The sequence below is a fragment of the Nylanderia fulva genome, unplaced genomic scaffold, assembly GCF_048542155.1.
Source record: "Nylanderia fulva isolate GAGA-0341 unplaced genomic scaffold, ASM4854215v1 Scaffold352, whole genome shotgun sequence".
Classification (NCBI taxonomy): domain Eukaryota; kingdom Metazoa; phylum Arthropoda; class Insecta; order Hymenoptera; family Formicidae; genus Nylanderia; species Nylanderia fulva.
Genome location: NW_028190425.1, coordinates 15493 through 37894, shown reverse-complemented (window position 1 = coordinate 37894; position 22402 = coordinate 15493). Strand labels below are relative to the sequence as shown.

The following is a 22402-nucleotide window of genomic DNA, read 5'->3' as shown; positions in this document are numbered from 1 at the left end:
CTCTCTTAACAACGTGCATGGATGTAATATCTATGTCTAGAGATAGTTCTTTGATAATCCTCTTCTCTGGTAGATATGTGATATAGAGAGTGTTAGTAATATAAGTAAATAGAAATCTCTCCAGACACTCCACAGTACCCGTACTGTAAATGGATTTGTACCGTCTCTTCAACGTAAACTTTGAATCCATCTCTGAAGTTTTATTTTAACGGTTAGAAAATTTTAAAATTTTTATAGGGTGTGAGGAGTACCATCGGTGCAATACACCACTCCACCATTTAGCTATCAACCTTAAAGCATAGCAAACCACAATTTGAACCTCACTTAAAAATTAGCTTTAATTACCTTCTCAATTCACCTCAACTACCTCCTCAATCTCACCCTCCACTTTTGGTCTTTTGAGGACCTTAACCTTCCTGGTGTAGCAATTTTGGAGTGGAAATATCGAGGAACACTGCCTCTCGATTTCCTTTCCCACCTTCTCGGTACACATCTTCTTCATCACCTTCTCAATGTCAGAGGTAGAAAACTCCTCCTTAATAATCTCAAACATTCTCTGTCTGATCTTCTTAACCTTGGCTGTGGTGGCATAACACGTCTTCTTAACATGGTCAGGCCTTCTCTTTGTTATTCCCATAACAAAAACCCTGAGAAGATAGTCATCCTTAGTTCTAACCTCAACATTCCCCTCTATCAGGGTATGCCATTTTCTAATAATCCCCCTCTGCTTATCTATCGTGAGCTCCATTCCATAGAAAGATGCAACAGCATCGGATCCCTTAAGGGAATCCACTATGAACTTAAACTTTCTACAAGAATGCTCCTCATTCCCAGGATTTAAATCTCCTTGACTCACAGTGAAACACCTTCCTACCAATCCCTTCTCCAAATTCTGTTTCGTTGATATTCTCGATATCAAGGTCTTACCAACATTTTTATTAACAAAGACAGAGGGGACCTTCAAACCATACCATTCCTTCTTATCAAAGGCATCTACCACTTTCCTCTTAACACCCTTCTTAGTACCTTTCTTACTTCCACCCTTTGAATTACCACCTTTCTTTGCCATTCTTCCTTTTCCTAGGGTTAGATTTTTCAAATTCTAAAATTTTTCATTTTAAGGGGTCTTCTACAAAGGAGGGGTTATTTAACACTTTACCCATCCTTCAATTTATTTCTTTTATTTTCTCATAAACCTTCTCTACCGTATCATCTGGTCCAGCAACACACACTCCTTTAACTCTCTCATCCTTAAATATCTCATAATCATTCCCTCCTTGGTGCGTCATATCACCAAAGAAGTAGATTTCCCTGATTCCCCTACCATGAACATGTCTAATACAGTAGGTCTTATCCCACCCTTTAGGAAATACATCTATTGATATTTCACCACCTATGCTAAAATGAATGCCATACTTGTCAAATCTCCTCTTCAACTCCTCTACCATTCTCTCTCTAATTCTATATTTCACATCATACTCCTTAAAACTCTTCCTTTCATCTCTGCTACAGCTCCTTCCTATGGGACTGATGTTAACCATGGAATTTCTATACTCAATGAATGTACCTCTCTTTACTGGAATGTCTATCTTACTTAAATACTCTAAAGAGAAATTCACCATTTCTTTGTACCTCTCCTCTCCTATAACATTGATAAACCTCTCTTGTTCTACTAAAACCTCTCCCTCATAGAAGCTAACACCATTCTCTGGAAATCCAAAATCAAAGAACCCTAAACAATCCTCTCCCATCTGCTCTTTCTGTTTTTCTATGTCCGATCCTCCCACAAACCCAATATACACCTTCTTTCTTATGGACTCTAGCATCTCCCTTACGTTCTGTGTTATTTTCTCTCGAGACGGTGTTAATGTTCCATCTACATCAAATAAGAACAATATCTTCTTCTTTCCTTCCATTCCCCCTTTTCTAGATCCTGGTTTTATCCTTCCTTTGAAACAGTGATGAAACGAAGGATTTAAAGAAAGGGGAGTGGAAGGAAAGAAAGGGAATGTGTGGAATAATTCTTTGTGGTGTACAACAAAAGGAGAAAACTCTGGATGCACCTCCTACAAATTACCAAGAGGCACCCACAGATATTATCTGTACATTTTGTACTTTTAGAGGATCAACCGTCTATAGAAGAAAGGACATGTGGTACACCCTCTTTTTTATACCGTTATTTCCCATCAAATACGGTGAACCCTACATTTCATGTCTCTCTTGCCATTCCACCCTGGGGAAGTATTCCCTTAGATACTGCCACTCCTGTAGGACAGCTGCACCCCCAGGATTTTCTTATTGCGTTAGATGTGGTAACTCTCTGACCCACTCTAACCAAGAGAGTTGAGATAGCAGTACAGGAGCAATCCTTCACTTCCATTTCTGAAACAAAGATGAAGTAAAACAAAATATAAGGAAAGAGAAAAAAGAATTTCAGAGAGAATGTGTAGATGTCTAGTAGTTGGTTGTAAATACAAAGAGTATACCTATGATAACACACCAAATAATTATCCAGAGGCACCTCAGTACATAACATGCATTAACTGTGGAAACAAGGCAGATGCCGTGTATAGGAGAGATGATTACTACGTTTGCTGCTGCTTCTTACCGTTGTGCAGGATATCTAAGGGCGATCCTTATTTAAGCTGTAAGGTGTGTCATTATAGGTTCAGTAATTATGGGACCCATGTTTGTTCTAGGTGTAGGACAGCATCACCAGCCAGCTTTACTTACTGTCCACAGTGTGGTAATGAAGAGAAGGATTAGAGTAAGCTCAAACTCATTTAAAATTTTAATTAAAAGGATAGAAAGTTGAATTTTAAATTCTTTCCCACTCCCCCTTCCCCTTTTAATGAGTTCCCAAACTACAACCCAAGTAGAGCAAAGTGTCAGATTGAGATTGGTACTAAATAGAAGAGTGGTATTTACACCCGAGACCATTGACAATGAACACAAGAAAGGTAGAAAGAGCAAGGTGTGCTGTATTAACAGAATTGATAGAAGTAGAAGGGATGTAAATAAGTACGAAAGGAATTACAAAAAGTGAAATAAAAAGGCACTCTTCTCCTTCTCTTCCTTCTTTTAAAATTTAAATTCTACCCCCTGCAAATGTCTCTCTCTGTGAATGACACCTTTAAAACTCAGAAGGATACAGAACTGGCAATAAAACAGTTCGTTCAGTCACAAAACTTTACTTATAACACAGTTGAGGTGCCAAACAAGTCATTTTCCATACTTTGTAAGGGGAGTAAAGATTTTGGATGTGATGCACAGATCACCTCATCACATAGAAAGAAGGATGATGTCTTTGTCATTAAAAAGATAAAATTAGTGCATAAATGTCCTCCACAGATTCATTCTAATGGGATGGACTACATAACAAATGAAATAAATTCTATTTTAGCAGAGGGGATCTCCGGGAGGATTGGTGAGATCATCTCACTGTTAAGTAAGAGAAATATCAAATTGGGATACTTCTCCGTATGGAAGTCCTTGAAAATTGAAAATAAAGGAATGCTGGAGAATGACTCCAAAGAATTGGAAAATATGGCACTTTTAGATCTCCAGGAGGAGTTCATCTCCCTGAATCCCCACCTCTATACCAACGCTAAGGATGATCTCTTCTTTGTTGGCTTTCCCACGTTAATCGAGCATTCAAGGAGAGTAATGGAAATTAAAATTTTTGAGAGGAGAGTGAGTGGTAAGTTACAAGGAGAGGTGATCTATGGCGTTCTTTATGATCCGCTAGATAACCCAGTTGTATTTTCATTTCTAGTTTCTAACACCTCTAACTTAGAAGAGTCTTTAAAATTCTTCATAGAGAACAACTCCACACTCATTCAAAGGGTGGGGATTGGTAAAGGTGCTAAACCAAATGAAGGAGAGATGGATCAAAATGGGAATAAGGAGAACGTCTTTAATGTAGGGAATGAAAGTGTTATACCAAGAAATGATGGTGTAAAGAGTGGAAATAGTTTATTAATGGTGACTTATGTTATAGATTTTGATAGTGGGGTGATAAAGGTATTAGAAGAGCTGAATGTAAAGTTTTTTATAAAGGTAAGAGAGATCTGTAAATATCTCTATGGCATTAACGGGGATAGACAAATTATAGAAAAGGTGTGGGGTATGTGTAATTCTTACAATTCTAAGGAGGATATAGAGATCATGGAATTAAAGGATGTGAATCCCAGAAGGTACATTTTGAATGAATTTGAAGATAACTTATTTAACATCCAGAATTACCCAGAATTGGATATAGAGTTCATCTCCACCTCTGTGTATTCTATGAATTGGTTTGATAGCATCAATTCCATTATTAAATTGCTGAGTGATAACTTTAGAAGCAGGGTTAATGCATTAAATGATCCCAGGTCTAGTACTGGTGCACTGAGGAATAGCACCGCCTGTGGGGAGCAGTCAAAAAGGAGTGGTAAGAATGAAGAATTGAGAATAGATGAGAGTGATAGACTTTTTAGAGAAAAGGAGGGTTGTACCGATTTAAAAGTCAATTTTGGAGAGAATGTGATTTTACGAATAGAAAGGAATGTGGAACTCTCTCAAGGATACACCATAAGAGATGACAACTCAGTAGAGCATGAAAATAAAGAGTATGTGATAGATTTGGAGAGTGGGATCTGTACGTGTGGTAGATATCAAATTTATTTAATACCTTGTACTCATGCTTGTAGATTGATTCTAGAGAGGAGAGAGGATCCTTACAGGTATGTTAGCAGCATTTATAGCAAGGATGTTCTTAGGGATATGTTGATTGAGGTGGTACCAGTGGTTAATGAACCTGTTAAGATATCCTCTGATAGATCCTTCCTCAGAAAAGGGCCTGGCAGACCCAAGAAGGGATCACAAAGTAAGAAAAAGAGTGTTAATGCTGTAATACCACAAATCCAGAACCTTTAAATAAACTTTAATTTCAAATCACCGCATTTCCTCCAGCTGGCATCCAAAATGTCAGAGAATTGGAGGATGTAACAAATTGCGAATATTTAGGGTTAAAAAGTAAAGAGTTGGACTCTCTTGGAAGGTTAGAATAGGAATGGATCTTCTTTCTATTTAATATATCATAAACAAAGAGAATGTTACCATTGCAGTACACAAAGTACTTGGAATCGGGTGTAATACTACCATCACTTCTATTTTCAGTGCTAAAGGTACCATAAATATTATATCCACTTGTCTCTATGATGGTATGAGTTGTAGAAGAGCTAAGAATTATAAATTTGTTGTTGGGAGTGTATCTCATTTTAAATATTTCTTGTTGGTTAAGAAGAGTCAGAGTTTTAACTGGACCGTACTGCATGTTTCTATCATCGTAGACCTTTAACAAGGAATGGTTAACAGAGACACAGAAGTTATTGGAGGTAGAGAATGCACTCAAAGAGTTTAGACAATTTAGGGAGTAGATTGGCTTTTTAATGCTTAGATCCCACAAGTAGGTACATTCCTTTGATGAGCTCATGAAGGTGTCGTTCAAAGGGTTGGATGTGATACTCCTCACTAAATTTTTGTGGCCAGGGAAATTCCTTATGTACTGGTTATCGTAGATAGAGAGGTATCTAATCAAAAGATTTTGGGTGTGGAGGAGTGTATTGGGGAAGAGGTAGTTTATTTTGTTGATGTTTGGTATTGTTATGTTATTCCTCAGTGATCCATCCATTGGAGAGTAGATCTTCAGTCTATCCTTCATTGATACGGCAAGAGAGGTGCCGTTGTACAGAAAGTCCATTCCAGTGATTAAAGAATTCTCTTTAAAAGATTTTGAACTTTTAAAACTCTTCATGACACCTTCTGTTAAGATCATTTTTTAGAAAAGGGGAAGGGGTGATGAGATAAAAAAGAGGAATAATGGAAGGGGTAATGGAAAGGTTTAATAAAAAAGAGGACTTTGCTATTGAAGAGGTGAAGGATAACAAAATTATTACCAAGTTTGAAGTACCTAAAGGTACTAGTATGGATAGCATTAAGCTAAACCATGACGATTCCTCCTATTCTTTATGTTATACTATAGAGGAGGAGAAGAAGGATAAGAATATCCACTACAGATCTAGCAAGTCTTGTGGGTACAGTAGGACCTTTCCCTTTAAGATTTCAAATGTCCAAGCAAGACTTAAGGAAGGTCTTCTTACTGTTGAGTTTGACAAGGGAGAGGATATAAAGCAAAGAGAGAGAGTGTCAGTTCCAATAAAAGATGAGAGGAGTGAGAAGTAAAAATAAAAGATGAGAGGAGTGAGAAGTAAAAATAAATAAAAGTACGATTTCGAATTTTCTTATTAAAAATTATCCAACCCTAAAATGAAAGATCTCCAGAGCACAAACACAGAGAGATCCTCAAACCCACAACTCAGAGGTAGGTTAAGAGACATAACCAATAAAAATAAAGAGAAGGGGAAATTTAAAGATCAAATTCAAGAGGTAGAAAAGGGTTATATCACCACTGATGAAGAGATCCTTTTCCTGGATATCATAGACCAAGAAAGTACCTCTTCAGAGTTATTCAAACATTTGCAAATAAAATACGCTAAGAAGAAGTGAATTTAATTAAAATTTTTATCTTTTGCTATACTCCCCCAGCCCTTAGATGACAGAAAGTTTTTGGAAATTTTTGAGTCTTGGATTGATACTCTACTTGGTGATAGACAAACTACGAAGGATTGGGGGTAGGAGTAATAGACAACTCAAGGGTACTAACAAATCTGGTGATAAAGGAGAGTATGTTATGAATGTGATAATAAGAACAGACCTAAAGATGGGTAAGGGAAAGGTACTAGCACAGGTATGTCATGGCATAACGGGAGTAATGAACTATTTAAACACAGACAGGGAGCTATACACCAAGTGGAAGAGATGTGGTGAGCCAAAAATAATCCTGAAGGGTACTTCTCAAGATATCTGTGAGGTGTGTTCCAGGGCTAAAAGGAACAATGTTCACATCTACAAAGTGTATGATGCAGGGAGAACACAGGTACCCTCCGGGTCTAACACAGTGGTAGCAATTGGGCCAGCACCTAAAGAGTTGCTGGGAATGATAACGGGACATTTGAAATTATACTAAATATTACTTTTAAAATTAGCATTTTTAGTCTTTTCTCTCTACCCCATAGTTACTCCATGGCACCGCTCTTTCATTGCTGTAATAATCCATGGAGTACTCCTCCAAATCGTTGAATACTTCGTAAGGGTTCAGTAAGGGTTTAGGATAGGAGCTACCCCAATCCAAGCTAAGTCTTGTACAGCTAATTTGTACGAAGGAGTCGATGAAAGGAAAGGAATTCAAAATTTCTTGGTTTATCTCTCTAATTTTTATGGGATACAAAAGATATCCCTTCTCTTTTAAATAGCTCCATACAGCCTCAAAGATACCCCCATTCCCCTGTCTTCCTAAAGTACCCAAAATTACACCAAAAGATCTCCCCATCATAGCCCTTCTCTTCTCCTCCGTTCTTACCTTCAACATTTTCTCATAGCCATACCTTTCTCTGCTCATTTTTTTACTAAACGGACAATATTTATAAAACCCTTCTATTTTAGGGTTATTTATCATTACACTCTCTAAATGGAATCTCCCATCTCCAATAAAAATACAAATTTTACTTTCTTTGATCTTAGGTGAGGTACATCCAAGAACCTCTCCATAACTTAAGGGTCTTATCCTTGGTATCTCACAACGTATCTCCGGTACTTTAATACATCCAGTCTTTTCACTATTCTCTTCCCTCATACTACTTCTATTGTTCATCTCTATCTTTCCTATTACATTTCTAATACACTTGTTAAATTGAATAGTTCCCAAAATGCAAACCTCTGATACTCCACACTCTCTACAAATTTTATAAACCATCTCTACACAGTGAGAGGTATCAAAGACCGTATCCACAAAAATGTAAAGAACCTTTAAATTCATAAAATTGATCGGGACTAGACAAGAATGGCCATAATGTATCAAAAGATCGCACCCTAAGAGAAGAGAGTTCTTATCATCAATACAACATCCTCCATAAACAACATCTCCCAGAATTATTGGTACTGCTTTGGTATACCTCGTTATTATATCACAGAGTGTTAAGGAGTATTTCAATAACCCATCTGGTAACTGTAAAGCTACTCTTTTAGAATTATTTCTTCTTATCGTCTTTATGGTTTTTTCTATCTCTAAATTATAGTTCCTGGGGAGATACCTCTTACATTCCGAGAGTTCCTCCTCTAATTCTCTCTCATTTTCATTTTTCAAGAGTAACACCATTGGGGTGTGACTAAAAGTGCGGTAAATAAACAGCACCATCACCACTCACCCTCTATGTAATAAACATTCCTGTCTTGTGAACCAATAACCACACCCTTACCAACTCTTACCATACAGTTCACACCCGCTGGTATCTTTCCTTTATCTATACATCTAACGCTTTCCCCAGAGTAGCTCCAAATCCTAACAGATCCATCTCTTGCGCCTGTACAAAAGTGCTCCTCGAAATTGCATCCAGCTTTAATCCAAGAATCGTGTGCATATGGAAGGGTCTTAACTACTTTCTTGGTATCCCCACTCCATCTCTTCATAGAACAATCTCTTCCCACGCTAATCAAATCTCCTCTGTGCTCTATGAGCTGGTGAACAGAATCGTAGTGTGGTGGTTTTAGCAAGCCACTCTCCTGAGGCGAGATATATCCTATGGTATGATCTCTACTTCCAGAGTAGAGGGTATCTCCTATTAATTCCAAAGTAAAAACAGTACCTCTATGTAATGTCTTGCTCAAAATGTCTTTCTCGTTTCTTGTATCGTATATACTGACAGACCCATTCTCATATCCGCAATACAGCAGATCTCCCCTTATTCTGATTACAGAGAGAATACCATTCAACTTTATACTTCTATTTTCCTTAAAATTTCCTCTAACATCTACCCGCTTCACAACATCTTTTAGGGTATAATACACACACCCATCCACCTCATTGCATTGAACATTTTTAATAATGGAATCTTCATTTATCAATAAATTTGAATTATTCTCTCTTGAAATATCGTAATATCTCACTGTACAATCATTAGAACTGCTATAAACCTTAGAATCTAACACCCCAACAGAATTCACCACATTTTTATGTCCTGGAAAAGTACCTCTTACCTTTAAAGTGGTTTTAGAATCTAAAGATGGAAAAATTGGAGAATCTAGGAAGGCACATCCCTTAGATGCAGGTAAAGGGGTGTGTATTGTAGTTGGTGGTATATTAAAGGATGTGTTATCCTCTATGATTGATGTATCAAACTGCGTAAATTTGTTCATACAGGGAGAAGAGATATCTCCTTCGATACATCTTCTTCTTTTAAAAGACTCCCCTTTTATTTCATCATCCAAGAGAAATCTTACGACTCTTTTGTGTTTTACATCAGTATCTCTCTCGCCTCCCATACCATCCCTTAAAGTTGCATTTTCTCTTCCTTTCCCTGAGATCACTTTTCTCTGGACCTCTCTTGTTCTTTTGAGTTCTTCTTCAACTGCCTTCTTCTCTTCTCTAACCTTCCCAAGTTCTACATAAAGCTTTCTTATCTTCTCTTCATAAACCCTCTTGTTAAAGTTATCAATCTTCTCTATCTTACACTCTCTTTTGTTTACAACTACCTCTGTTAAACTGGAAATTCTATCCTCATACTTTCTAACCTCATTTTCTGTTAGCTCTTGCTTTTTAATTCTCTCCCTCAAACACAAATTTTCCTGTCTCAATCTCTGAATCTCCTTCTTCAATTCAAGATTCTTCAGATTATTGCTATCAACCTCAACACCTCTTTTCATTTCATTGCAAATGTTCATAGCCCTATTTGCATATTTTAAGGTATTATGTGTTTCCGGTACATCTTTCCCACTCACAGAAATACAGGCTATCATCAGAGTATTAGAATTGCCACCAAGAGAGGATTGTAGGATTCTAGTTAACTTGCTATCTCTATAAGGTATATGAAATGATTGCTTATCTTTACCCATCTTGTTGTTCATTTTATATAACGAGGAGATTACATTTCCCAGTGATAGTAACCCACTATTTATAGAGATGGATTCTTTAACTCTCTCTCCCACAACCTCAGTTCTTTTAATTCTCTCAGACCCGGCTAAATCAACAAAATTGAACTTAGAAAGAACGGTTCGTCCTCCCACTACTCTCTTAAGGTTCAATGTAAATATGGCATGAGATCTCGACGATGAGATGTTCATTTTTGTAGATTTAGTAGTTCTTTCTAGACACCCTTTTTTAAGTAGTGCTATACACTCCTTGATATCTTCAACGGTAAACTCTTTAACACCGTAAATAACTATCTCCCCATTTACCTCTCTTAGAGATAGAGGCGTTCTAAGACCAGAGAGTATATCTATTACTTCCTCATTGTATATCTCTATAAAACTACAGTATAACTCAAACTCTTTATCTTTCTCAATATTACCATAAAGATATTCCAGGCTTTGAATTACCATTCCTTGGTTCTCTCTATTCTCATTTCTCAAATAAGAAATTAAATTTTCCAGAGAAATCCCCATGGTATATGTCTTACCACTTCCTGTTTGACCGTAGGCTAAGATGGTACAATTATACCCTTCTATAAATCTATCTAGCATTGGCACTACAGTTCCTTCAAAGATATCTCTCTGCAAAGAGTATTGATCCCATATTCTATCAAATTCGTAGATCTTGGATCCTAAAGAAAGCTTATTTTGGTTTACCTCAGAGATATCATCTCTACAAGGTTTAATTCTTATCTCCACCTTTACCTTACCGCTGTTCATAGCACTCTTAGTATCATTGGCAATATTTAAAATGTTTTCTTTCTCATTTTCAGCTCCTCCATTTCTCTGTTTATGCATTTCTATTTTTTATAATTTAAGGGTGAGTTAGGGAGATGGAAAGAGATAAGTAGTTTTTGAGCAAACCTCAAGAATTTTACCAAATTTTCATTCTCCAAGTGCCTTCCACATTCTTTTTCTTTTTTCCTAATTTTTAATACCCAAAAATAAATGAAGATACTCTTCAAGTCATTCCTCAAGGACACAAGGATAGTACTTATAAAATTAATAAATGAGTACGTTAGGAGATCACTCGTTCAAAAGTTAATAAAATTTGTATTAGAGCTAGCTATGGGAGTGATAATAATTGGTGGCATCTCTCTTGTCTTAATGAAGCTTCTCTACTTGGTGTATAATTCCAAGAGAACCTATAAGAAGAAGAAACCAAAAGAAGAGAATCTCAGGGTATTTGATTTGCATAAAGGAATCCATAGAGAATTAGATATTAATAGATTAATGCTTAGAAACACCCCAATATTCCAATTCTTTCCAAGGTATTTGAACAGAGTGATCAATGGGAAATCCCATCTTTATAAAAGTAATGAAGTGATAGACAAGAATTGTATTATAATAGAGGGGAGAGTATCTGTTAGGTATGAAAATGAGTGTATTGGTATTAAGGAGCGTGGTACCATGTTATATGGATCTATAGAATGTGTTAGAAAAACAAGAACGATTAAAATCGAAAGAGTCTCCCTTTGTGACACAAAGGTGTTATTCTTGGATATACCCAAGAATATGAACTATCCTATCTTCTCCATGCTGAGGAAGGTAAATTTTAACATTTATTGCAACTATTTTACCTTTTTATACGATATGTGCAAGGTGAATGTAATGGAAATGGAGCTGAATGATAAGGATCCAAGTGTACATTCCCTCTTAAATGAAGTTTTGGATCTTTTTAGGATAAAACCGGAAAGGAGAGGGGAAATAGAAAAGAGTATTGAAATAACACAATTTGGAGAGGAGATGATCTATAAGAGAGGTACTGATAAGCTGAAAAATATTTTTGTGATTTTAGAAGGGAGAATGAGAGTTGAATTTGTGGATGGAAGATCTTTAGAGTTGGGAAAGTTTAAAATCTTTGGGTACTTTTTCGGTTTTTTTAACTTTTCTGAGGGATTTTCCATAAGAACACTGAAACGGAGTAAAATATTGAACATACCTCTGAAATATCTAAATTTGAGTGAGGAGAATTTTGATTTTTCCAAAATAGACCTCTTACCTGAGATATTCTTGGCGATAGATTCCACTTGTGAGTGGATTAGACTGCACCCAGGAGATATCCTAACAGAGAGGGATGATAAATGTAGGGAGATATTTTTGATAGAGAACGGCAGATTGTGTTCCATAGAAAATCAATCTATGGAATATTCCAGTGGTGGATCTATAGGAGACAAGGAATATTTAAGAGACTCTACTTGGAAACACACCTTGGTTGCAAGAAAAATAACGGATGTTATAAGGATAAGCCCATTGTTAACACAATATGTAGTTAAAAAATTCGCAGGACAGAGCTTGGAGTATACCAAGAGGTTATTTGATAATAAGAAAATTCAACCTGGCAAAACAGTGACAATTATTCCATGCGGTAGCACCGAAGAGACTGGGATTTTTGCTGATAGGCTACAAAACACTCTTGGAATGAACTCCCTATTTCTAACAAGGAAGGATATCTCCCAGGTCTTGGGAAAGAATGCATTTGATAAGATAGGAGAGCTAAAGTTAACAAACTACATAAGCAATAAGGAAAGGGAGTATGAGGTGATTCTCATCCTAGTAGAGAATATTTATTCCAGATTATTTAAATATCTCATTTCTTTCTCCGATATTCTTTTGGTGGTAGTGGATGGAAAGAGTGAGGAAAATGGTGTGGTTGGTGGAATGGGGTTAGGAAAGGGAAGAGAGGAATATTTTCTTAGAGAGAATTTGTTCTGTAGAGTTGAGTTAGTCCAAATCTATGAGGAAAGGAAGAAAAGAAGAAGTGGAATAGAGAACATTTTAAGGGTGGACCGATTTGATATTGAAAGAAAGATAAGAGAATTTGGATCTGTAAAAACTAGAAGAGAGAAGGGCGATGGAAGTTGGAGATTTACATTCAATAGAATCCATAACGTAGCATCTCCGTCTAGGATTAATAATTTTTGTACAAAGGATTACGAAAGACTCTCAAGATCTCTCTTAGGAAAGAGGATTGGTTTAGTACTTGGAGGAGGTGGTGCTAGGGGATTGGCACATATTGGAATGATACAAGCCCTAGAAGAGGAGGGAATTCCCATAGACTGTGTGGGAGGTACGAGTATGGGAGCATTTATAGGTGCACTGTATGCCAGAGAGTGTGATAATATTAGGGTTTTTAGAGAGGCCAAGAAATTCTCAAGTAAGATGTGTAGTAGATGGAGACAAATCCTAGATCTAACCTATCCAAGCTGTTCTTTATTTACTGGAAGGGGATTTAACAGAGCACTTGGTAATATTTTCAAGGAAGAGTTCATAGAAAGTCTATGGATAGAATATTTCTGTATTTCTACAAACCTTATAACCTTTGAAGAGATGGTGCATAGAAGCGGGTTGCTCTGGAGATACGTCAGAGCCAGTATGAGTCTTAGTGGGTATCTGCCACCAATCTATGATAACAACCATCTACTACTAGATGGAGGGTATATGAACAATGTTCCAGCAGATGTAATGCTGGATATGGGAATGGACAGAATTATAGCAATAGATGTAGGGTCCAATATTATGGATGACTATGATGAGTATGGAGATTCCCTTTCAGGATTTTATCTTCTCTGGAACAAACTATTTGGTACTAAGAAGTTTATGAACCTTACGGAAATACAGTACAGGTTAGCTTATGTCTCGTCCCAGAAGAAGATGAGAGAGATGTTAAATAACGATAAGATAATTCTTTTAAGGCCGGAGATGGATAAGTACGAGACTATGCACTTTAACAAATTTGAGGAGATTGTAGCGTGTGGTTATAACTACGGTAAAAAGATAGTCAAGGAATGGAGGGAGACAGGAGAGTTTTTTAGATACTTTGGAAAGCACGGAATTAGAAAGAAGAGGAGGTATTCAATTTGATGATTCTGGAAATAGAATTATTTCTCCATAGGGAGCTTCTTGATATACCTTTACTTTACCCTCTCCTGCGAGTTTAAGGATCTCTAAGAATGCTTCACATCGATCCTTTCTGTCCAAGTGTTCTATTTTTCTATTAAAAATGAACTTCTTTTCATGTTTCAATTCATTAAAAACCTTTTCTAAGACATCTTCACTGTACCTTTCGCATGAGAGGGTGGTGTTACTATTTCTAATTCTCTCTACAGAGGTAATGTCACTATAAAAGTTATCATTAAATGAGGTACAGGTGTTGTCATCAAAGGGATTCTCTACCTTAATACTTCCATTTTGGGTTATCTCTCTTTGATTTACATTTTCTAACTCATCCCTTACGACTCTTTCCAATTTGATGAAAAGATAAGTGTTTTGAATGTTAAATGGATGTAAATCCAAAGATGGTATTTTAGGTTTATTTTCTCTGGTAAGCAGCTCTTTAAGCGACAAGTCTGTCCTCTTGTCTACTCTATCCAGGGCTTTACCTTTTTTTACACTTTTACTTACCTTACTATCTTCTAAAGGATGTAGGGTTATAAAAGGTGTGTTATCATTAGAAAAGAATTCTCCCATAGAACTGTTCCCCATGGGATGTATTATCTCTTCGTTAATTGAAATGAACCTATCTGTGGAGGTATCATTGATACTAGAAACATTCTCCCTTGGTATTTCTATATCCGAACTAGGTATGATAGAAGTGGGTTCATTCTGAGGATTCAAAGAGGTATTAACTCTAGTTATGTATCTATCTTGTAAATCCAAAAGATTGCCAACTTTCCTTTTTACAATTCTATTCCTCAAGATCTTTCTTTTAAAGCTTAGAGAGCCCAAAAGAAAGGAAATTTCGTTTTGGTAGAATCTTAACTTCATGCAGTATACCTTAACTATACCCTTTAAAAGAAAAGAGTAAAGTCTTAGAGCAAAGGGTACGGGTGGTTTTCTGAGATCCAATATGGTGTGTTCTATGTTTATTCTTTCAATTTCCCTTTTTTGTATCTTTCTATAAGAATTATTGGTAGCTGAGATGTAGTACAGGATAGCCAAGGAGGTTTTCTGTCTCAAGGAAAGAATTTCGGTGGCATAGAACATCTTTTATTCATGCGTTCCATTTTCCTTTTATACTCTCTCCATTCATGCAAAACACTAAGAATATTGCATGAATGGAGAGAGTATAAAAGGAATGAAGCTGAAAAGATTCAAAAATTTGGTTTATGGAACGATTGAAGACATGGGAATTTGATACACAATTTCTTAGTTTATCACACAATATATCTTTTCAATTAATCAAATTCAAATCTAAAATTTGATCTTTTAGATCTACCACATTACTCCGCGTCATCATCCGGATAAGATTATTAGTTCAAAAAATTTTCGTGTTAAAAGGCATAAATAAAAAGTACAGGAATTAAAACAAGGCGTTTTTGATAAGAGAATAAAAAGAACACTGTGAGAATTAAAGAATGGATGATTATAGAAAAATAAGAGATAGAAGTGTGGGTAATGAGAGAGAGAAGGTAAGGTTATATGAAGAAGGATTTCTTAATAAATTGGTGGGATATTTTGCGGGTCAATGGGACAAAGAAAGCGAGAAGGGAGGTGAATTTAAGATATTGTCAGATATTCTTTCTGTACTCTCTACATCTAGGGATGTGAGGATTAAAAAGGATATTGTGAGGTTAGGACTACATAAATTTACTTTCAATTTGTTAAAAGATGAAATAGAGAGGATCTCTAGGGATAGAGCCACTCATTCTCAAAATAGTGGTAACATGGATACTCCCGTTCTAATTCTTTCCCTGTTTAGATCCGTTAGGATTATCTTTGCTAACGTAGCAATCCCAAGATTCTATGAGGAGTACTTTCCTTACATTTCAACACTTTTAAACTACAAGAAAGAGAGCGATCTTCTTTCTTTCTTATCTTTGGAATGCAAAAAAGAGTGTAAAAATGAGCTATTCTTATTATTAGAAAGGAAGTGTTCAGACAAAAGAATTATCAAAGCACTTTCCACTCAGGAGTTTTTTGATATTCTGGAGATAAATAGCATCTCGATAGTTCTCTATGAAAAGTTAATAACAAAGCAGAACCTTAAATTTATAAATTTAAACCAACTAAAAAGCATTTTTGATCTTCACAATATAAGGCTAAAAATTAGAATCATTTCTTGCTATATCACTTGGTTTAATATTTACAGTAAGAACAGAGGTAAAGAAAGTAGCGATAGCTCTATATTAGATATCGATAATAGTGACAATAGTAGTAATGACAGTACGGATAGTAATGTTTCTAGGTACGTTATCGATGATGGTGATAGAGATAAGGGGTGTGATAAGATACTTCTCACATCTAGAAATATAAATAACATGAACATAATAAACCTAATAAGAAATAACACGGAGAACCCGAAAGTTAAGAAAAAGAGAAATGTACAATTAGAAAGGGAAATGAGGATATTAAGTGAGATTTTAAAGTATTTTCTGGTGGTCCTGAATGGAGAAAAGAGTGAAAGCTTGTTTTTGTTGGGAAAATTAGCTTTGAGGAATATAGAGGCACAAAGAATGTGTGAGGAGAATCTCATTGTTAATAAAGTTATGGAGATATTCCATGAGATATATTTTAATGGAGAGGGATGTGTTGATGTGAAACCAAAGGAGGAAATGTCTAAAGGAGAGGGTGTTTCTATAACAGTGGGAGAGAATGGTGGTATCATAAGAGAGGATAGAGAGTGTACAGATAATGTAAGTGAGACAAATGGCAGTAACATAGATATTACTCCTGAAAGATTTTATTCCTTTATGGGGCTTAACAATGCTACTCCTCCTATAACTAATCTTTTAGACGGGAAAAAAGAAGGATATATCCCTTTAAGGATACCAGTGAATAACAGAGGTGGGAATGATAACCTGATAAGGGTGCTATTTTGCATTTATGGAATCACTTCTCTATGGGAGGAGAATAGAAAAGTGATAATAAAAAATGGGGTCGTGAACGTTTTATTTGAGATTTTCAAGAGTAAAGTAAGTAACAAATCCTTTGATTCAACACTTCTCCTTCTTCTTTGTGTTCTGAAAGGGTTATCTAGGAGTGTCACGTTTTTGAGGTCTGATCTTCAGGAACATCCTGTGGTAGAGCTATGTCTCATCTCCTTAGAGTATATCAGAGAAAGTAGGATCAGAACCAACAACAACTGCATAATAGATGTAGTGAAACTTAATAAAGATATTCCCTGTGAATATCTCATAGTAAAGGAGATCTTCTCCGTCCTCTCCAACCTCCTCCTAGAATACGGGAACTATAAACCAAAGTTTCTTAAAAAGAATGGGATGAAGATAATAATTGAAATGGGAATGGAGAGAAGTATGAACACTTCGGTTTTATTTCTCCTAAAAAATTTTGTTTACGACTCTCCTTGGAGTATAAAAGAGAATTTCTTACATCATACAAAGGATACTTTCTTTAAAGAGATGTTTTATAACAGAATTAAAGTTAATACTGCGAAGGCATGCGAGAATAGCAGTGGTACTGCTTTATCCAACAATTCTTCCACTTCACTTCTAAACATTCCTTTAATTACCTCATTTAGTATTCCAAATAGAGAGATATCCACCGTGGTAATAAATTCCTGTAATATACCGGGGAATGATTTAAGTATCAATGAAAGAGTGTTAAATATCTCCATAAAGGAGAATTTGTTATTTTTAGAGCAATTATTTAATTTTATAAGAAATCTTCTGTGTGGATCTGTTAGCGAGATAGAAAAGATAATCAGTAAATATGAAGGAATACTGGAGATAATCTTTGTTACGTACTTATTAATAGATAAGAAAAAAAGAAATAAAAAGATAATAACACAAATGATATATATCTTGGTGAATCTCTGTGCTGGCAATATCGAGTACAAAAAGGTAGTGGTAAAGAAAGAGATAATAAGGGAGTTGAAGAAAATAATTGAACTAGGAGACAGAGAGATCAATATTTCCATTGTATGGCTCATTATTAATCTCACTTGGAAGGAAGATGAGGAATGTTCCAATAGGGTTAATATTTTAATACAAAATGGCTTTAAAGAATGGCTTACTAAGTTAGACATAAGTGATCCAGTGATAAATGACAAGGTAAGTACAGCATTGAATTACATGGTGTGATGGGAAGGATAGACCCTTTATTTACTAAATAGAAATACTTTAACACCCAAAACCAAGGAACAGTAGAGGAACTGAATAGTGCAAAGTAAGTAGCAGAGGTAGTCCTCTCTTAAAGGTCCCAAAAGGTACAGAATTAAATTTAAAATGGTGAGATTTATAACTTTGGTGTTGGGGATGTAAGAGGGTACTAACTGGGTACCATTGAAAGAAGGCATTCTATGTCTGGGGCATGGAAGCAGACCAAAGAGTTGAGGAGTGGAGAGCAAAAAGTTTAAAATTTGAATTCCCAAAAAGAAGAAAAGGGTTCTGGTGCTATGTCCCAAGATAGAAATACAGGAGAGAACCATTCCAGAGAAGTAGCAAAAGGAGTCACCCACAAATACCTTAGAGGGGTATTTATTAACAAGAAACAGGGGAAGGGAGCTAGAAAAGAGGAGAAGAGAGAGTAGCACACCCATGGAATATCTAAAGATCAGGGAATCCAAGAACACAAACAAACTCAAGATCAGAATCTGGAGAACTTCAATTCCATTGATACCACTCAAAATGTTAATGCAGTTTGTAGAGAATATGGAGAAGAGCACCATGTAGAGGTAGTAGAAGATTTTTATATTTTTGAGTCCCAGAAGAGGGATGATGATTGAGGTACCTCCTTGGTAGAGTAAAAGGGTGGGGATGATTGAGATGAAGGGGGAGATCATTTTATATTTCCATCTCAAATTTAAGGTGTCATCGATGTACCCCAGGAGGATGGTTAAGGTAGAGGTAGAAGAAACACCAAAATAATCCAAGTAATGGGTGTTCAGAGTTGTACCATCTTTGCTCCTATCTATTTCTATCTTAGAGAGGATCATTAAAATAAAGAGGGAGATAACAAAGGACAGTCCTGAGGAGATCCCCATACCCTCTGGTAGAATGACATTCCCAGGTTTGTGTTCATCTCTCCCTTTAATTTTTGATTTTTTAATAAAAAATCTCACGAAATGTTGTGTTACCAGGCAATTAAACAAGCATAGAGGAAGGATTGTTACGAGCATTCTTAGGGGGTCTTTCTTTATTTTTGAAGGGAGGTCTGGTGGAGTGTTTTGAATTTTGTGATTGATGGTTTAGTAAATAAAAAGTGTTCTTTTATTCCACTTTAGGGGTTTCATGAAAGCAAAAATCGTGCCATTTTCTATTACCTCAACTTTAAATTAAAATTACCCTTAGAATGAGTGAAATACTCCAAAGGATAAACATAGTGCTAAATAATCCTTCATGGGAGAATATAAAGAGGACTTTTGAGGAGAGTGGGTACATAAGACTTAACCTTCTTTACATTTCACCAATAACTTTGATAAGGTTAAAAAATAAGCTGGATGGAATGGGGTTGATATCGTGGGAATTGAATAACACAGGGATGATCTTTTCATTCCATTCCATTGAGATCCATTTTAAAGGTAACTACAAGATTTATAAAAGTGAGAGGATTTTTTGTTTTGAACTGGACTTTGATGCTATGATCCATGGAAAGGGGGATTATGATGTTTTATATGAGATAGAGACCTATCTAAAGGGATGTGATGCCATGTTCTTCATGACTTACTTTGTTAACCAAGATTTTGAGATACTTTCAAATCCACTGAGTAGATGTTTAGATTTTATCTATAAAAGGATAGAAGAGAGGAAGTGAGGAGAGGGGGAAGGTTCAAAAAAATAAAATTTGTTGTTATTCCTTCCTTTATAAATAAATCCACCCCCACCCCAAAAACAAAACAAAGGAAAAGGGAATGGATTCGATAATTAGCATAGCAAATAAGACAACAAAGAAGATCCAAGAGCTCTACAAAAGGGTGGTGGATTACATAATAATAGAAATATTTAAGAAGGAGGTGTCCATTCTATTTCTGGGAATTGATAATGCTGGTAAGACCACTTTGATAAACAAATTGAAGAGTGGTACTACAGCACTATCGGAACCAACACATCACCCAGTGAAGAATACCCTAAGTATAGGGAAAATGACAGCCAATGTGATAGATCTTGGAGGACACACCCAGGCAAGGTTGATATGGAAAGAGTATTTCTACAACTGTGATGGTGTGGTATTTATAGTTGATGTGAACGATAGCAAGAGATTTGAGACAGTAAAATCTGCCTATAAAATGGTGAGGAGTTTGAAATCAAGAAAAGGAAGGGCTAAAGTACCAATCTCTGTGCTGATGAATAAGATAGATCTAGCGAACCACAACTCCCTCTCTGCAGAGAGGGACATTGAGTTTTGTGAGATTCTAAGGAGAGAAACGGGGATCGATAACGAGGACGAGTCTACTGGACAACCCGTTAAGGTTACCTACGTTAGTATAACCAATGAGAATGGTAGTAATCTCTCTGGTCCTTTGGGACAATCCTTTGTTTGGTTAGAGAGGATGATCTTTAGAAGACCAACCAAGGGTGAACTTTAAGGAAAGGTAAAATAAAGCAAAGTTTTTAATGAAAAGGTAACCTTTCAACTCTTCCTTTTCCTTTCTCTAACAAAGTGTCAAAAATGGAAATAAAAAGAGGGGGAGAAATGGAATAAAAATGGAAATACACTTTCTATCTTTGATGGCTCTATCCTCGGTAAATACACTGAGTGACTCTCTAGTACAAAGGGGTTTGGCTCATAAGAGATATGCACTTCACAGAGAGGATCTTTTAATGGCTGACCATTTAGAGAGTGAGGGGTTTAAGGTTATACCACCAGAGGGGTGGTGAGGGTAATTTTATGGAAAGCTTAAATAAAGCGGCAGATTTTTTTATTTCTCTAAAGCTAAAACGGTGTTTTAGAAAAGGTCCTTTTATAGGGAAAATTTTAACTTTTTTGGGAGAAGATGAGAATTTTATTTTTGATTTTGTTGAAGAGGATCTGTTGTTTGGGTGTATCTGAAAGACTGTGGATGAAGGATCCATTGGCTCATAGAATATTTGGAAATTATTTGAGGGGAGCTGGTAAACCTGAAATGGATCTCATTGCTCCAAACAAATTGGGTCTAACCAACTATTTGAAGGAACCAATCATTCCAACACAAGAAGAGCTGAAATTAACCAGAAATAACTCACCGGTTGTTCTTCCTTATTTGGTTAGACCCAAACAAATGTTGGTTTTGATGCATCATAGTTAAAAATTTAATAAATTTTAATTTTAAAAAAGAGTACTCCCGGTGGGATTCGAACCCACGACCCTTGCGTTTCTTAGCTATTAAGGCTAGTTTGGGTTAGCTGGTGCACAGCTTATAAGCACAATGCTCTAACCAACTGAGCTACGGGAGTTCGGGAGGGTGCTCAGAAAGTAATACTTTAATATTACAGCATTAAATAGAGAGCCAATATCGTATTTAATTAAAAGTGTGGTTAACTGTACTGCAATGAGGTTAGTATTTATAGGAGATAAAATCGCTAGAATCCTTGACCTCCGGGGTGTATAAGGGGATGGGTGAGACGTAGTGGAAGTCATAGGGTTCAACTATCTCTCTAGGAAATTTATTCAACAGTGAATCATACCCCGTTATGTAGTATGTGGAATAAGGCTGTATCATTAAAAGGATCAATTTATGGGTGTATTTAACCATTTACTCTAAAAGATACTCCAGGTTTTATGTTCTGATCTTTCTACTGACACTTTTCTGTTTCACTTGGAATCTCTACAATGTCTTAGAGGAGGGTTTCATCAGAGATGAGAAATGAAGTGTTGATTTTGTGCTATAACCAACTTTAATTAAGAAATTCAAGCTATCATCAGAAATATGGACCTATTGGTGGTGCACCCAGATACCCACTATACCTACCATACCCCAATCCCAAAGCTGCCCTTTTAGAGCTCGCTTCATAGCTTCTTTTATAGGCCTCCTTTTGAATTTCACGCGAAGCTGCTGTTGCACTTGCTATTTTGCTAGCATACCCATCATAACCCAAAGGATCTAATTTAGGAAATGGTGATAAGGTGGGTGAGGGTAAGACGGGAAGGGTGGAATGATAATCAAACGGTGAGAAAAACTTAGCATAGCTAATACCAACCACCAACAAATTTATAAAAGAGAGAACCATTCTTTGATTTCTGTCCCATAACACTCTTTTTATATTTCCAACTTTGAAACTTTAACACTCCAATTACACCTAAAGATAAACAATCCTCAAACACATTCTTCCTTTATTTGTTAACAGCGTGGTAACGAAGTTGGGGAACTTTTCCTTCGTTGGATGTGTGGATTTAGAAAGTTTTAAATTTTATAAACAAAAATCTAAACAGAACAGTCCTTTCCACATGATGCTCCATT

At 36.2% G+C, this 22402-nt stretch overlaps 4 protein-coding genes and 1 non-coding gene across 5 annotated transcripts; 1 reads left to right on the top strand and 4 right to left on the bottom strand.

The window, feature by feature from the left end:
- Positions 1-349: 349 nt before the first annotated feature.
- Positions 350-1069, bottom strand: LOC114937339 (uncharacterized). Its single transcript, XM_029310765.1, has one exon. It carries the CDS (start codon positions 1067-1069, stop codon positions 350-352), a length of 720 nt encoding a protein of 239 aa, XP_029166598.1.
- A 97-nt stretch (positions 1070-1166) lies between these two features.
- Positions 1167-1916, bottom strand: LOC114937340 (uncharacterized). Its single transcript, XM_029310766.1, has one exon. The coding sequence runs from the start codon at positions 1914-1916 to the stop codon at positions 1167-1169; it is 750 nt and encodes a 249-aa protein (XP_029166599.1).
- Positions 1917-7093: 5177 nt separating this feature from the next.
- On the bottom strand, positions 7094-10863 carry LOC114937342 (uncharacterized). The gene is made up of 3 exons (XM_085485259.1): positions 9129-10863; positions 8368-8717; positions 7094-7462 (listed from the first exon to the last, which is right to left on the bottom strand). Exons 1-3 carry the CDS (start codon positions 10861-10863, stop codon positions 7094-7096), a joined length of 2454 nt encoding a protein of 817 aa, XP_085341385.1.
- Positions 10864-19876: 9013 nt separating this feature from the next.
- Positions 19877-20551, top strand: LOC114937343 (uncharacterized). The gene has a single exon (XM_029310769.1). It carries the CDS (start codon positions 19877-19879, stop codon positions 20549-20551), a length of 675 nt encoding a protein of 224 aa, XP_029166602.1.
- Positions 20552-21281: 730 nt separating this feature from the next.
- TRNAI-UAU (transfer RNA isoleucine (anticodon UAU)) lies at positions 21282-21398 on the bottom strand. The gene is made up of 2 exons: positions 21361-21398; positions 21282-21317 (listed from the first exon to the last, which is right to left on the bottom strand). It is a non-coding gene; the product is annotated as a tRNA-Ile (tRNA).
- Positions 21399-22402: the final 1004 nt, after the last annotated feature.